Source organism: Gasterosteus aculeatus, chromosome 9 (genome assembly GCF_964276395.1).
Source record: "Gasterosteus aculeatus chromosome 9, fGasAcu3.hap1.1, whole genome shotgun sequence".
Classification (NCBI taxonomy): domain Eukaryota; kingdom Metazoa; phylum Chordata; class Actinopteri; order Perciformes; family Gasterosteidae; genus Gasterosteus; species Gasterosteus aculeatus.
The window spans coordinates 10967333-10983828 of record NC_135696.1 but is presented as its reverse complement, the minus strand read 5'-3'; the positions used below and the strand labels follow the sequence as shown (position 1 = coordinate 10983828).

The window sequence follows — 16496 nt, the reverse complement described above, 5'->3', positions numbered from 1 at the left end:
ACACACACAGGAAAGTTACTTAATCTGATGTAGAACGTCACTGTGGCACCCCGAACGAGACGAGCTCAGGCGTGTGATCCGTATCCGGCTGGTGAATCATCAGTGTGGTACGTTTGTCAGGAATCAGAGCATGTTCACGTGTTCAGATTGGCACACGCTGCACATGAAACACACTTTATGGTGCCAGTGTTGTCAAGGCTGTCCTCACACGTTCTGTGTCACACAGCCAAGTAAATATGAGCGTGTGCTCACGGCGCGTGATAGAGAAATCACGCAGTAAAATCCCTCTCCTGCTCGGGAGGGTTATGATTTAATCAAAGACATGTTGTCTCTTTTATTTTTACTTTCCCTCGGATTGGCTGATGTAGTGAGTCCAGCTGTGTCTTCTTCATACAGCCGCATGAGGCATGTGTATGACAAAACACACACACACCTACACACACACACACACACACACACACACACACACACACACACGCACGCGGTTAGTCAGTGGAAAAGTACTGGAGAAAACAGACACACACCAGCCCTGATCACTGACAACAACAATGTATTAAAAGACACAGAAGGAAGCTGTTTGAGATGAAGTTACAGACTTGGTTCGTCTTCTCCCTTTCATTAAATGTAACAACAATCTCTATAATGGTACATCATTTGTTAGTAGGTTCAGGAGGGAAGGGAGGTGGTTTTGTTTTGTTAGTTCTATCTTGTCCTGTATGGATCATTCTGCCATTTGTTTATATTCCATTGTTTTTTGGTATTGTTGACAGAAAACAAGTTGTGCTTTTGGTTGTATACTTTGTGTATTCATCCTATGAAACATTTCTTTGCTTGGAAAAGGATAAGACAATGTTTGCTGGAGCGAGCAGAGGTTATTTTATTATTTAGATTACAAACACATATTGTCCTCCATGGTCTCTCTTTGTTGGGTAGTCATGTAATTGTTACCATGGGAAACAGCAATAGATATGAGAGAACAGCATAGACATGATTTTTACATCTGTGTTTAGTTCCTCTACATAAGCAGAAGCTTTCTCTTGTACAGACGGACAGTACTGATCAGCTACGCTGAGATGACCTCTGATCTGCATCATATTGGGAGCAATAATTGGGACGATTTATGAAATGATTTATTTCCCTAAAGGGGAGGTGGCATCACTTTCTCTCCTCCACACCCGGACCTGGAGACCTGGATGTGAGATCTGAAATGGCCAGGTTTGATAACACGTCGGACCAGTTTACAGTGACGAATGGGCCTCAACAGGACGGGAGACGCAATGGAGGAGAGGACTCGAAAGGAGAAAGGAGTATAAGATGAAAGCTGTAGGAGCAGACGCTCTCTCTCTATAAAGGGGATGTTGTCTGACCTTTACTTTATAGAGGAATAAAAATAGCCGAGGAATGGAGTTGAAGCTGAATCTTAACAACGTAAGACCCATGTTGAAAGAGGATTTTGAAATTGGCTAGCATGCTAACATCGGTCTTCATATCCAGTTAGCAAAATAAAACTCGGGTAACTTTATATTGTGCTTCTTAGTATTCTGCGTCACACAGATTCAGAGTTTTATTTGAACTCTAAATTTGACTTTTCCAAAAAAGGATATTTGCGGTGTGACATTTGCTCGTCAGAGCAAAGCAGCATGTCATTACAGAAGCATCCGTAACGTTGACATGCCAATTAGCTGAGGAGCTGCTGAAATTGCGAGCAACAGGATCCACGATTACAAGTTGACATAGTGAGAATGAAGTGAGGCACCTTTCCTCAGCCCAACTGGCAGACTTTTTGTTTTCACAAGATATCGTAACATATTGCGTGAAGCCTTACTTGTTACTTGTCGGAGCATTGTCGTTTGGTCTTCATTTCTTCAAGATATGCATTGAACAACGCCGGACAAGCCAGATACCAACAATACATCTTCAAGCTGAATAAGCCACAAAAGGATGTGAGTACCAGGCTCAGCCTGAAGTTGATGCCCCTTCCACATCCCGTAGCTGCTTGCTTTAACCTCAAGCTCAAATATCAAAATGTTTGTAACTGAAGTGTTAAGTAAACAGAGAGTGAACAGAGAGAACTTGCACATAAACAGTTTGTATAAATAGTTCTGTTTGACTTCTGCATTTATTCATCCTCAGCAGTACGGGCTGCTGTCATCCTCCGTCTCAGCCAAAAGTCTCACTCTCGGGACTCTGAACGGTTGGGTTATGGACTGTTTTGCAGCCAACTCTACTAAACCAACACAGCAGGCAGGTTCACTATCAGGAAGATGACAAACCTCCCGTGGCTTCCAGCAATACAAAACATTTAATGTGTGTCCTGCTCTCTGTGTCATTGTTTTTGTTTTTTTCCAGCCAGTGTGTTACATTTCACTGCCGGAGCAGAGAAGCTCACCCGACATTTACCTTTACCATTACCGTTAAGTTATTTGGATGCTTAGAAAACAATTCGTATTTAGAATGTAGAACATTTTGGAAGGCTCACGGGCATTGAGCAATTAAGATGATTTAAGACTCCAAGGAAACAGTGATTTGGTTTCAGCTTTTATTTTGACAGAACATCATCTCATGGGGTTGATTACAAAGTAGTAGTGGCAAGAGTGAACAGCTTGCACAAACATCACTGTTTACCAACATGCATATTAGTATGCATGCATATTTAATAGAGGATAATGCAATGTACTACCTGTTGATATTGTAAAACTAACAACTGTTAAAAACTTTCAAAGATGATTCTTGACCCACATGGAAAACAACACTTTTCTCTTCAAAAAGTGGCAAATGCACAGATGACAGTTAACATGCACTCCATTATTGAGACGTTGCCGTCCTTCTTTATATTGTGGCGCTAGCAGGTCTTCTTCCATCAAATCAGGTCTTGAGACGTTATCGGGCCGAAGTATTGATCGAAAATAGCCAATACTTTCCCACAGCATTATGTAACATTGATTCCTGTGATGTGTGTTCAGGACCACTGCTGTAACAAAATTAACTGCCACGCAGTCATTAAAAACACGTGTGAAGGTGAAATTACATGTAATGTTCTGTAAAATGCAGATGATTTTTAAAAAATTTACACTGCTAACTTAAAATACACTTTTGTGTCTTTTTTTCTGGAAATCACAACGCATGGCAATAAGCTCAATTAAAAAAACAAGTGTTAATACACAAATCATAATGACGACAACTGTACAGTATACAAGAGTAAGGAAATCACAAACGCATAAAAAGATGGATGCATTGTGCCCTAAAAACGTCCTGTTTTGAGAAGCGCTTGTCCTGTGTGTCTTTGGAAAATGACGTTCTTACAGTTTTCTTTGGAGGGGAGTTTGGGTCAGAGGTCAACGTCCTGTGTGCTTAGATCCACCATGACCAGTGCAGGACGTATTTGAACAGTGTCGAGAGTGTTCACCCCTTTAACTTGTTAGCAGGACTCTCCCTGCACAACAGCACTACAATAAAGGCTCAGTAAAACAAAACTTAAGGTTCTTCGAACAGTCCAGTCTCCAGTCCAGGACTCCAGTTCCAGTTCTTTTGCGGTGCGTTCTTCTGTTAACGTTTTTTTGAAATCGCTCGCTTGGGAGAGTCAACATCTCTGCGTAACAACTCAGTAGCAGTCGACAGGATTGCACACTTTAGTCACCAGTACGCAGGTGAAGGTATTTGATCAATGGAGGTAAACGTTGGTCTTAAAATCCACATGTAACTATTAATCTTCACATCTTAGACACGTCCACAGAACTCAGATATTCTCTCTTTGCACATAGATTATTAAAAAAATGAAACATCTCCAGTAGTGTGGACTGCTGTGTCTAATAATACACAGCAACACGTTTAGGTATCAGAAAACAGCACAATCTTTCTAACATCTAATTGGTGTATTAGCCATGTTTGTGTGTGAAGAAAACAATGTGCACAACATTTTGTCTAACAAAATGCAATATCAAATAAATAACTTTTGGAGGACGTCTTCTTTGTTGCCACACGGTGGTCTTTGGGGGAAAAAATAATCTCATTTTACAAAAAAAATATATTTCTTTATATCTGTGCAAATGTAAAAGTTTGTTTTTAGGGAAGAATATCTAATGAATAAAAAGTTAAATTTGATCTAATATTTGAGATTATGCTGCATTTTATATAGACAGCATAAATATATGTAACGCAGCAGTGCTTGGCATTTCTCGCTTGGCCCTTATATGTGAGAAGGACTTTCACTACATGCTGTGAGGGATAACATCTGGATTGCTGACACCCCCAGAAAGCCTCCTTTCAGTGTATTCTCTGTGGAAGACAAAGAGGCCACTCATGAAGTAGTGCGAGGTGCTCAGATCACACTCCGCTAATTACTATTGCTCCAAATCCCCCCCCCCCCTGCTTAGCAGACAATAGAACATGTTTGCCATCTTCTCTCCCTCTCCATCCGCCCTTCAGCAGCGCGTGGTGTCCAGTAACTGCTTGGCGGTGGAGGCTTCCTCCGTACCACAGTTGGTCCTCTCGTCGTCCATGGCTGCGGCCGCGGCCGTTGGTTTCTCCTGCCGTTTGACCTGGAACACGTCCCACCTCTCAGACAGCAGGCCCTTGTTGAAAACGACGGCCATCAGCCAGGAAAAGAGCGGGATAGTCAAGAGCGACGTGACCATGATAGCGGTGCGGAAGGGGAAGTACTGGGTTAGCGTTCCCTCGGCGTCCAAGCGGCAGCCGGGGAAGTGGATGGCGGCCGGGAGGCCGATGAGGGGCTCGCCGCTCAGCAACCGCAGGATCATCCCCATCAAGTAGCCCAGGCTAGCCCCGTAGCCGTTGGATACCTCGAAGAAGAGGACGCAGACCAGCTGAGGGAACATGATTGTGTAGGACATGTCCACGCCCACGAGCCAGAAGACCAGAACGCTGTTGTCCAGGAAGGTGAGGGCGGTGCCAGCCAGACCCACCACTACCACCGAGGTACGGATCACCCACATCATCTCACGGTCGGATGCCTGCAGGAGCGCAGAGAATGATGAGAAGAAAGACATTACAGCTCTTCGTAGCAACGATCATCGGGTTATGAGAGCTTCTGGGTGCGGCTTGAAAATCCCCTTGTATGGCATGTCTCGTACTCTGTCTTCGGTTTGCAGCATGAAGTAAATGTTGTCGAGTACTTTGAATGGTCAAACGACTAGAAAGGACCTTTATAAAGTCCTTTTACCAAGACGTTCAAGAGATCCCCTCGCAAAGACAAAGACATGTAAGTGGCAGCACAACGAGAACATTTCTCGGGGGTGGAATCTTCTGATGGTAATCAGATGAAAGTCACATATTTTAAAGGTATTAAACTAAGGATGTTCAAGTTATTTCCGGCATGTGACTGATGATCCGACTACAAGACATTACATTTTCAAACCTTCTTTTGTCAACAGTAGTATTCGGTGTGTTGTTATGGTCATGCACAACGTTGATACCTTTCTCCAAAGTTCTCACCTGCTTCCTGAGGATGTTCTTGTAGATATTTGAGGAAAACAATGATGCAGAGGACAGAAGAGCTGAGTCCATCGAGGACATGACTGCGGCAGCTACAGCTCCAATGCCGATGATGGAGACGTAGGGTGGTGTGAGGAACTGCAGGGCGATGGGGAGGATTGAGCCTGCCTGGTTGCGTTCATATGGGGTGGGTAATCCATAGCTGGTTGAGTTCCAGTCTGGATGGAAAGACAGATTTATTTTTGGATTGAGATCAAAGTAATGTGCTATGTCTAATAATCAGAGCTTAATTCAGTGAAATTATGAAAATACACGTCTAAATTCTAATTAATATAAATAGAGACAACACCATAAGAGTGGTGCACAGCGAACAACCGCTTAAAGTCAGTGAAGAGCTGATGGATGACTACAGAAAGAAAATGAGCAAAAGCTAACCAACTCCTGCACATTATCAATGGAGCTAAGGTGCAGCAAGTCAACAATTTTGAGTTCCTGGGATCACAAACAACGTTTGTTTTGACATTTTCGTCACACATTTCCAACCTAAACTTCTTAAACATAAACTTTTCAGAAAGAAACTTAAGACGCAAAGCTCCACTACCAAGTTCTTGTGTATGTTTACACAGTAGCAATAGAAGCCATTCTGACTGCACAGACTGAGAGGTGATTAATGCTGCCCAGAATATCATCGGTTTTCTGACAGCCAGTGATATTGATGAGAGGTGCGAAAAAGCCCAAAGGATTTTAAAGGACATGTTGTTTTTTACCAAGAGAAACCCAAATACAATTGCATTTTGTTGTCCAACCCCTTGTTGCTTGAACCTTGAAGCTTAAAGCTGATTTAAGAAATTCTACACCTGTAAATTGGGAGTGTGTACCTGTAGAGGCGGCCACAGCCCCCACCAGAATGGAGGGGATCCCCAGCACCAGGCAGAAGCCTGAGGAGGCGAAGCAGGTAACTTGGGCCTGGGTGTAAGACGAGGCGGATAGAATTCTTTGGTAAAACGCCTGGTAGGCCAAACCCCCCAGAGCCTGGCACAAACACAAAGTTGAGACATTATGACGGGAAACATTCAGCACAGCAGTGCAGCACAAAGAGGAAAACATATTGAATGCATTTTGCTGATGTTGTGCTCATCAGACGAAACGACGAGCCCACTCACCAACAGCATGAAGTCATCGAACCACTTGCCGGCCTCATCGAGCTCCACTGTGCCGACCCAGGGAGCCTGGAAGGTCTCGTTGTAGGCCGTCAGTGAGATGTCCATAGAGTGAGGGTTGGTCATCAGGAAAGGGACACACACCCACTGCACACGCAAACACAACGATGCAGCCAATCAGATTTTTGGCTCACTAGGGGAAGATTTCCGGCTGTCACCGAAATCAAGGAATCTGAAACCACGGATGGAGTTCCAGCTCCAGTTTCTGAGTGCTGTGCGGCGCTGAAGCCACACAATGGTTACGTTCACTGGGGTCTAAACGATCCAAACCGCCCTCACTTTAATCATGTGACATGCTCCTTTATAGGGGATTAACTTCTTCAATTGGCGTAAAACGCTGCTGATGAAGATTATGTGAAGAAATCTCCTTTGTGGGGAGACTATTTTGTCAACCACTATTTATTATGCGAAGACAAAATTGTTGTTTATTGCAATGCAGAATTGTGGTGAGGCGAAATACGACAACTCTGCATTCCAAGAAAATTAAATTATCGGTGTGATATTCCATTTTTTGTAAAACGTTTAAAATGTTCTGCTACGATGTTGTCTTTGTACTGAGCTTGGCGAGCCATTTCTCCCAGTTTTCAGTCTTCAGAGCTAATTAGATGGCTAACTTTTGAATGAATGAGGCCCAAAGAGTTTTCTCCTGAGTCGGGCCAGTGGCCACCATCCAGAGAGAGAATGTCTAACCAGCTAGCGTTAATTACCCAATACATGAACTAATCGAATGAGGACATGCTTGACAAATATGTTTTCGAATAAGTTAATTAAGTCAAACATTCTTTAATTTAGCAGGTAATATAATCAGCTGGGATTCTTAATCTGTCTCCTTTCATCAACTTGCAAATGTAGTTGAGTGAGTAATTAACAGGATACATGGATTTGTTACATGGATGATGTGTATTATTCAGAAGTGGGAAAAAAGTTGCCGCTGCGAGGCTTCCCTCCCCGTTTGTTCGACCGGTAAACCGGTCACTAGCTAGACTTTACGCACCAGACTGACAAAGATGAGGATGAGCTGGATGACGTCCGTATAGGCCACAGAGTAGAGCCCCCCCAGCAGTGTGTAGATCATGGCCACCGCTGAGGAGATGATGATGGAGTAGACGTAGGGCAGGTCCAGGATTACACTCATGGTCCCACCTAGAGCAACACAGCAGAGCGGTGAGCGACGGAACAAAGGTCTCACACCAGGATGTCTATTGTACAGGCGTTGATTGCTACGGATACATGCGGGTGCCGAGTGTGAGAGTTATATGAAGTATTAGGTTTTCATTCTCTTTTTGGATCTGAAGCCTTTTCCCTCTCACGCAGACACACATTGTACTCTACGTGCATCCACTTGTATGTATTTATACTTAAGACTGCGCAATGTCTTGTTTTGCTTTTTCCTTTGCAAAAAATACATGAATAAATTAAACGTTAACCAACAAAAAGCAGAACTTTACATTTGTAGTTATTTTGTTTAATTATTGAAATCAATGATAAACTCTAGGCATGGGAGGCTTTGGTTAAACTTTAAAAAAGCGCCCAAGAGCTCGGATAAAGCAACAAGCCAACATAAAAGTAACAACAATACACTTTACACTTACACAAAAACAACTGTACAGAAACACAGAACAGAAACAGCCTATTGATTGTGACTCCTGAAAATGCCTGGTCACCCTCTGAATTATCACTCTAACACTGATAATTCTTAATTCAGTAAACAAAATCAATCACAAGGTAAAGAGAAGTGTCTTCAAGTAGTGAAACAAATGTGTAAAACCTACTCAAAACAAAGTATAACTAAAGATAAACAAGTTAATAATAGGCGAAGACATCTTGTTACTCAATCAAGGCAAGCAAAACGACACTACCTTCACCAGCTCTTCTCCCGCAATGCCGGGGTGTCCCCAGCCGCAGCCTGCAGCCACACACAACAATGCCCTTAAACAGAGAAGTGTCAGAGCGGCACAATCGATCCCGATTTGCCACCCTGCTCACCCCCCTGAAGCGACGCCCCCCCCCCCCCCCTCTCCCCCTCCCGTCTTTGCAGCATCTTGACAATACATATTTCACAGTTTTCAGTTTGTCCTTCCCCCGCACGTGTTCCTAAATGCCCACCGATTTGTGTGCATATCGTTTAACGGCTGCTTTATCTGGTTGACCATCTTTACCGTGTCTTACGTGCCATTACAACCAGGTTAGAAATACTACAGTTATTTACCACCTGTTGTGATGGGTAACCGCTACATAAGTGCAAGAGCACCCATGAACACATTGCTTGCAGCATTTACATTTTGTCCTCACTTCTTACCGGGAAGAAATTGGACTCTGTAGTACTGTTGATACTGCACCCAGCTGGATTACAGCTTGTGGGAAATGTGTTACGAAAGTTAAAAGGCTTCCTGTCACTCGACCAATCACACACAAGCGCGCGCTGTCAAACGGACCTTGATGCTCAACCGTTACTACGTAGACGCGCACATAAACAAGCGGTTTCCCAGCAAAAGCTTGTGTGGGTCCAATGCTCAGTGGACCCTCTGGAGTTTCAAGTGCTGATGTATGTGTCTGCCAAGTGCCTGCCGGTCACTTGGCAGACGTGTCCACGGGAGGTCTCAGCGAGGAGACCCCTGACTCTATATTGGTTTAATAGCTTTCGAGAATTCCTGCCTCCCAACCAGTCCTTTTACGGAGCGTCAAACACTGTCAAAGGATTTCACTGGTTCCCCAGATGAAAACAAACAACTTTCTTTGTGACATTATCGTGTGAATAGAGCATGTAACATTTCGTTAGGGTTAGAGCAGTCACAGTTAAAGCAGTTAGAGCTCTGGAAAAGAAATCTGATGAATCCAATGGCGTATGATGACATCTGATTTGAGTAAATAAAGATCACCTTTCACAATCAACAGGCTGCTCGATGACTAACCCCCCTTTTCAAAAAACACTGGAAAAGAAAACAGTGTTAAAAACACACATAAGTAAACACGCTGCAGAGCTATCGCACACTTTAACTATGTATATATAAAAGCAGAGAAACACATGTAAATGATCATTTACAGATTAGAGATACAAACAATAGCAACACTTGAATCTTCAAACGAGTACTCCAGTCAACTCTTCACAACCAAAATCCATCTAAATAAGAATATTCCATGGAGGCAGTAGGTCATTTTCTTTTACTAACGCAGTTTATGCTCATTATTCTTTTTTTATTTTATGTCAGCAAGACAGCCGTCGATTGACCGTTTGCTGAAAAGTCAACTCCCGCCAACTTCAAGCCTCCCAATGACGTTGCCATGAACATTATGTCAGAGATGACCTGTACGTAGTAAAGTATGGGCTACCTGTCACCCATGGTATAAAACCTGACCATAAAGGCTAAGTGATATAAATCAATTATTTGTAGGATTTGGCTGAATATCCCTTTTTTTTTTTAGAGAAGAGTTTTTCGGAAGAAGCCTAAAATGTTTGTTTGAGGCTTCAACTGAGTGCAGCGCTCCCTCTGCTTCGTTTGGCAGACGGACAGCTAACGGAACTACCAGAGCAAACAGGGCTGCACCTCGCTGCACTAAGCCACTGCTAACCAGACGTAAAGCTTGGTGGGTGAAATTATTTTTTTTTGGCAAAATATCAGGAGGTGTATTATGCAATGTTTGTGAGACATTGGATGTCATGAATTGGCACTTGTTTTTGAGTTTGAATTAGAATTCTTTTAAGACTCTTTTCAGCCTAAAGAGTTATATTAAACAGACACAAAACACAATCTAGCAAACACGAATACAATATATGATTCAGTCGAGTCATGAATGACGAAAACACGTGCAATCAAGCTCAGCATTTACACTCAATAACATGCTTCTTTAGCGCTATAAATAGGAAAGTGAACTACAGGCCCTTCTTCATTGTATAAAGTTGAATGTGAGTTTATTGTTGTAAAAATGTAAATATGTAAAGAAAATGTATCTTTACACAGTGTAAAAAGACCTTGAGAGGCAAGCTGCATATTCTGATGCCAACTCTTCTCTTATATTGTCAGGTCTTTCTTCTTTTCACACGCTTTCCTGCGGTGAGCCCCAGTGAGCAGACAAATAAACGCTGCACCCTGGTGCAACCATCACCATGCTGTTCTGGTGATTGGTCTGTGATTTGCTGCATGATTGAATACATATGTAAATAAGTGTGTGCACATATTATATTAATAACGGTTTTACAAAGAGAAAAAAACAACTTACCCAGGCTGACAAGTGTGCGTGCCACCCACAGGACATCAGCCACCAGAGCGGGAAAGATCAACGCACTGCTCACAACGTTCCCATACTTTTGTTGGAAGGGGTCCATCATTGTTACATACTTGTTCTCTCTCATAGGCTTGGCAAAGAAAAACCCACCTGGAGGAGGAGGGGAGGGATTAGCATCAAACAATGGATGATCACTCCCTCGAAATGATGAAGGCAAACACGGCTTCAAATGTGTTTATCATTTGAAATCCAAATGAGAGATGAGGGAAGAAGAGGAAGAGGGTCATTAAGAGAGAGAAGGTGTGTGTGTGGGAAAATAATAAATGGGACAATAAACACCTTTAGCTCAAGCTGGAACTACATATTATATTTCCTCTTCAGGGACAATGGAGTTTCCTCTTCCTTCCCTAATCAACTTTGGTTGATTCGATGAATTAAGGGGTGTCTAGTCTCTGGGGAACCTGTCCCTTTGCACCTGTTGCCTCTTGTTACAGTCCTGCACTGAATTCACTTGGTCCTATTTTTAACGTGAGTGACACATTGATTGCTACGTGGAGATGGGAGATGGCAGCTACCTTACTGGTCAGCAACGCCTCAGCTCGAGAGAGAAAAGTATCTGTGCTTAGAGACTGAATTGTAAGGTCTTCCATGAGAAGGCAGCTCACTCTTTTGATCATTTTTTTTGCCATTATACATAAGATCAATTAAAATAGGCTGCCAAAATCTACTCCATAAGCGCAGTTACCCACCTAAGAAGAAGGTCAGGACATATGGCACAGGCATGAGGGCCCACACCGCGCCCAGTGTCGGGTTGTATGTTGCCTCAGCTATACCGAGGATGAAGCCTCCACCCACCCATGTAGCTGCAGGGAGATAAACATACACAATTGAAGATACAATTTGGCAAACGCAGCGCTTTTGTTTAATAACTCCATCGCTAGACATCAGGAGCCATTTGCATTTTCCCCCCCAAACACAAATCATTCTAATCTCTAATGTTGTGCACACAATAATCAATCTGGTTGCACTCTGCCTGCCTCACCAGTAAGAGTGAAGATGCCGACTAGTGAGTTGATGCTGCGTCCGGCCAGAAGTGTTATCTCCATGCCGTCTCCTGAGCACTTCTTTTCCTGCTTCTTGGAACGCATGGATGCCCAGATGCCCGTACCCAAGATCAGCATGTAGAACCCCGCCATGACCACCAGACCCGGCACATTGAGAACCATCCCGATCTCTTGCTGAAAGGGTTTCCTGTACAGAGGCATAATAAATAACAAAGATTAAATGACTTGAATCGCTAAAAGCTGGTAAAAGAAATATGCATTCACTGTTTGCAATGCTTCTTACTCTGATTGCTATAAAACTCCAAATGCACATAGAAAATCATATTTTATTTAAAGAGCCATAGCAAGCCTGCAGGGAAAGGGGGGCTTGGGGAGTATCATCAATAATTCTGACAAACAGAAGATACGTTCATCACGAGCAGAAAGCTATGAAGCACAAATCATAAACAATAATGAATGGAAGCCAGTAGCTTTTATTTAAATGAATGCGCTGAGGAGTTTGAGTAGAGATGAAAAAAATAAGGTCTTACGTCTTCTTAAAAATAAAGACAGTAAAAAAAGAAAAAGGCCAGCGTGGAGAGAAAAAAAGGGTAGTGGTGTCACGGATGAGCTCGGCTTGCTGTGCGGACAGGGTGTCGACAAGGGGTGAAGTGGAGGAGAAAAAAAAGAAGGCACGGGTTTTGGGGCATACGGCAGAGCGGAGAGTCAAGAAGGCGAAAAGGGGTCTCACCATAATACTTGCAGCACTGACAAAGATGGCGGACAGATGTTGTCCCCCCTCTTCAGTGGTTGGGCAGCCTGAGTTTCCAACCCAAACATTGTAAAGTGAACACATAATGTTAGTGTGTACACAGGCGTGCCTATGTGTTTGCGGTTAAACCAAAAAAACCCGACTTGCATCCACTTCTCTGCACATTGGCATGGATTACATTGACTATCGTGTTTCACGTTCATGCAGTCAAGGATATGTGACTCAAGAAAGGTTTTAAAACCAGAACATCATAGTAAGGAAGTTCCCCAGAAAACCTTTTCTTTATTATAAACAGAAACGCATAAACACAGCCATCGTTTTCATGGTCACAAACACGTGCCAACAGCCCCACGGCGGCCGCCAAGAACTTTCTTATGCAAACAGCTTTTGGCTGGATCATAAAAACGAGGAGAAAAGAATGCATGTGCGACCTCTTGGGAGAACAGAGAGAGGAAAAGAAGGAAGTGTTTGTCAAATGAATAGACTGAAAATACAGTTGTTATTATTAACAGGCAAATGTGTGCGTGTGTGTGTGTGTGTGTGTGTGTGTGTTATGTCTTATCCAAGAGCTTGGAAGAAATGGGCGAGGAAAGTTTCTGGTAGTAAATATCGCAAGCTTCCCCTGAAACATTTTTATTGGGCATTATGCAATGACATGGGCGGCAGAATTGCAAGAGGGCTGCTCGTATTGTTTTTCTACTAAATAAAAGAATTGTCTCAGCCCCAGGAACTTCTGGGAAAGTTGCCTCCGAAATATTTAATAATAATAATAATAATGAGAATACATTTTATTTCTAACGCACTCTTCATCGGCAGATCTCAGAGTAAAAAAACTCTGATAGATGGTAACAGACACCTGGGCATAGTACTGCCGAATAAGGTGTTTTGGCTAGTGTGCCAGCAATAACTTAACTTCACATGTCAGTGTAATTAGAATGAATTTAGAGCTATATTCTTGGCCAACTGTCCATCTCTTTTTAGTTTTGTGCGCTTCTAAAGAAACTGCGAAAAAATATTGACCTTGCCAGCTGACCGCGTGCAATAGAACTCGAGGCCGAAGCAGAGACAATTCAGAAAGGAGACACCACGCTGAGATCAGAGAACAAAAAGAATGAATGTTGCACTGATTCTTTTTACATCACCATCGGGGGCAACGCGGCCCGACTCGGGGCCAGAACGCGTCACAGAGGTGAGACGGAGGCACAGTGACAGAGCAGAGCACACGGCTGGCAGCTGGCGACCTCTGTTACCCAAAGTGTACTCTGAGTTGTACATTATTAACACCCGGAAAGTTGTCGTGAAAGTGAAAATTTGTTTTCGATCTGCGTTGACCTGCTTTTGGTCAATCTTCCATGTTGGCTTCATCAGAACCCAAGGTTGCCACTTGGTAGAGCGTTATAGCCTGATGCTTTATGCCAATGACCAAACTGCGTGACACATTCGGTGTGTGTCTCTTTTCAGGTGCGTAGTGTTGCTCACAGTGCTCTCTGTGTAATTATATTTCATGTGGCAATGCCTTTCCTACAGGTGCAGAAGTGCGTGCAGAAGGCGCAGCAACACTATTTCACACACTCACACGCACGCACGCACCTCAAAAGCCGGCCTCTCAGTACTTTTCCATCCAGACTGACTCTGCTGAATGGTATTTCTGGATGTTATCATGTGGCATAAGTGAGGTAACAAAGGACTGACTGTTGGAATGGTGACTTTCACTTCAAGTCAACATGTGTCTGATCACATACGCACTTGCTATTAGGCTCGAAATGTTAAAGTAGATGTAATGCACCAGCGAAATGGGACCATGTCAGACGCAAGCATGTTTGTCAGAAAGACAACTAGCAGTTACCTCCCTTCATCTCCTTTGGTAACATCTACCCATTGATGTGGACAGTTAAAATTTGCATGCATGTATTTCTCTGGAACAAATCCAGGCTTGAAATAGATTAACTAACTTGGAAATCACCTGTTGAGACGTAACAAGCAAAATTGAATTACTTCTGCTACATGGGCTGTGAACTACCAAGGATATTAAATAATAGCTGTAAAAGTAGACTGACAGAAAAGAAAATTGTATCTACGCCTACAGCATCTGTACATTTGCTACTGTGCCCGAATGTTACATGTTTGCTGTCGATGCACTTTATTGTGGATTCTGACCGATTTCTAAAACCCGGGTTCAAAAAGACGAGTACTTTGAAACCACGATCGACTTTTGCTATTTCTGACAAAGCTCCTTCCAAGGACTGCTGTTCAAAGGTCTGGCAGGCAACAACTTGACCTGCTGAAAATACACCTTGGAGCCATCAAGGATGGACAATTAATGCTAATCTCTTAGAGGGAGCAGCTCTCTTAGTTCATCGGCTCAAGGCCCTATTCAGGGTGAACATGGACGGTGACAGTGAATGTCAGCGATAATTGGAGTGACGAGAGAAGGAAATGCGCGATGACAGTGAGGAAGTCAGTAGTCAGGCGAAGAGAGCTTTTGTTTCAAATGGAAAAGTGCGAGGAAAAAAAAAGAAGAGCCAGCAAATAAAAGAAAAATATTTGCATCAAATCAACACAATCACAACAACTGCTCACTGCGTTCTATGCAATCACTAAAGATGATCATTCTGTTAGTAATTACCGCAAAGCGCAAATTTTGCTTTATTTTTCAAAAAAGTATTTTTTCAAAACAAAAAATAATGAAATGAATTGATGAAAAAGTAAATTGAAATGCAATGAAAAGATCATTCCCATTAGTGCAAGTCAGCCTAATAGTACGTATTGCAATATATGCACAGCAGTCTGACTGTGGTCCACGGCCAAGTGCTGTGGAAAATTACAGCATTGATCATGAAAAAACAAACAAACAAAGAAGACAGCTGTAGTCACAGAATACACACTACAATAACCCATTTGGCACCAACGCAGTGCCCCTCAGTGCTATTTCTAGGATAGGCATGCATCTCCTTCAGTGTGTCCTAGTTTGACCACATTTAAATAGACTTCTCAAAGCCAAAAAACACACACACACACACACACACACACACACACACACACTCATACTGTGGCTGCACATGGAATTGCACATAGAGGAAACAATTTAACAGCAAAGAAGACAACTGAGCACAAGAGGTATTTGTGCAGATATTGAATGACTGGATACATACCGAGGGTAAACTGTACGGGTCAGTTCTTAGTGATGATGTGAAGAGGAGACTATTCTCACAGGACAGAGAACAGGCCAGGTGATAAACTCAGTCCACGAAGAGTAAGATTAATGTGACACTCCTCCACCTTGTTGGGGAGCAACAAAAAAAATAAATAAAAGATGCTTTAATCTATTAAACTAAAGAAGACAAAAGGGCTACTTGGGTTTTCAACAAAGTGCTCTGCTAGTAAAGAGGGAGAGGGGTCAGAGTTAACGTGAGTCTCGGTCAACCGGGAAGGTAAGAACTCTGTAGAATCTGACATCAACCTTCCCCTGGTTTTAAACCTTACAAGGTGGGCGGGTTGAACCTGATACATCAGATAAATTTGCAGCTACGTGATTGGTGACTGCATGAGTGCTCCACCGGGAAGCCAATTAACTGGGCTCAGCACGTGGGGCACACCCAGCCTGGTTTGACTGTGATGCTCACATTACCCCCCCGATTCCCCCCTCTCTCGGCCTCTCTGTAAGTGTCTCTCTTTCTCTTCCTCTGCCTCTCTTCGATTTCCATAGCAACTTTCTCGAAATGGTTGCAACCTCTCTCATCAAAACCCTCCTCTCCGAAGGACTGACACTGAAACCGAAAATGACAA

At 43.1% G+C, this 16496-nt stretch overlaps 1 protein-coding gene and 1 long non-coding RNA gene across 3 annotated transcripts; one reads left to right on the top strand and one right to left on the bottom strand.

The window, feature by feature from the left end:
• Nucleotides 1–1144: 1144 nt before the first annotated feature.
• LOC144383372 (uncharacterized) lies at nt 1145–3118 on the top strand. The gene is made up of 2 exons (XR_013450737.1): nt 1145–1943; nt 2134–3118. It is a non-coding gene; the product is annotated as an uncharacterized LOC144383372 (long non-coding RNA).
• On the bottom strand, nt 2526–16161 carry LOC120825499 (high affinity choline transporter 1). Of its 2 annotated transcripts, XM_040187138.2 has the most exons (10): nt 15863–16154; nt 12690–12757; nt 11938–12146; nt 11645–11758; nt 10890–11045; nt 7666–7814; nt 6615–6758; nt 6330–6483; nt 5452–5669; nt 2526–4970 (listed from the first exon to the last, which is right to left on the bottom strand). In XM_040187138.2, the coding sequence occupies exons 3-10, from the start codon at nt 12119–12121 to the stop codon at nt 4422–4424; spliced, it is 1668 nt and encodes a 555-aa protein (XP_040043072.2). In that variant the 5' UTR covers nt 12122–12146; nt 12690–12757; nt 15863–16154; the 3' UTR covers nt 2526–4421. The 2 variants fall into 2 exon arrangements, with proteins under 2 accessions (XP_040043072.2, XP_040043073.2); XM_040187139.2 differs by lacking the exon at nt 12690–12757 and having other exon boundaries at nt 15863–16161.
• Nucleotides 16162–16496: the final 335 nt, after the last annotated feature.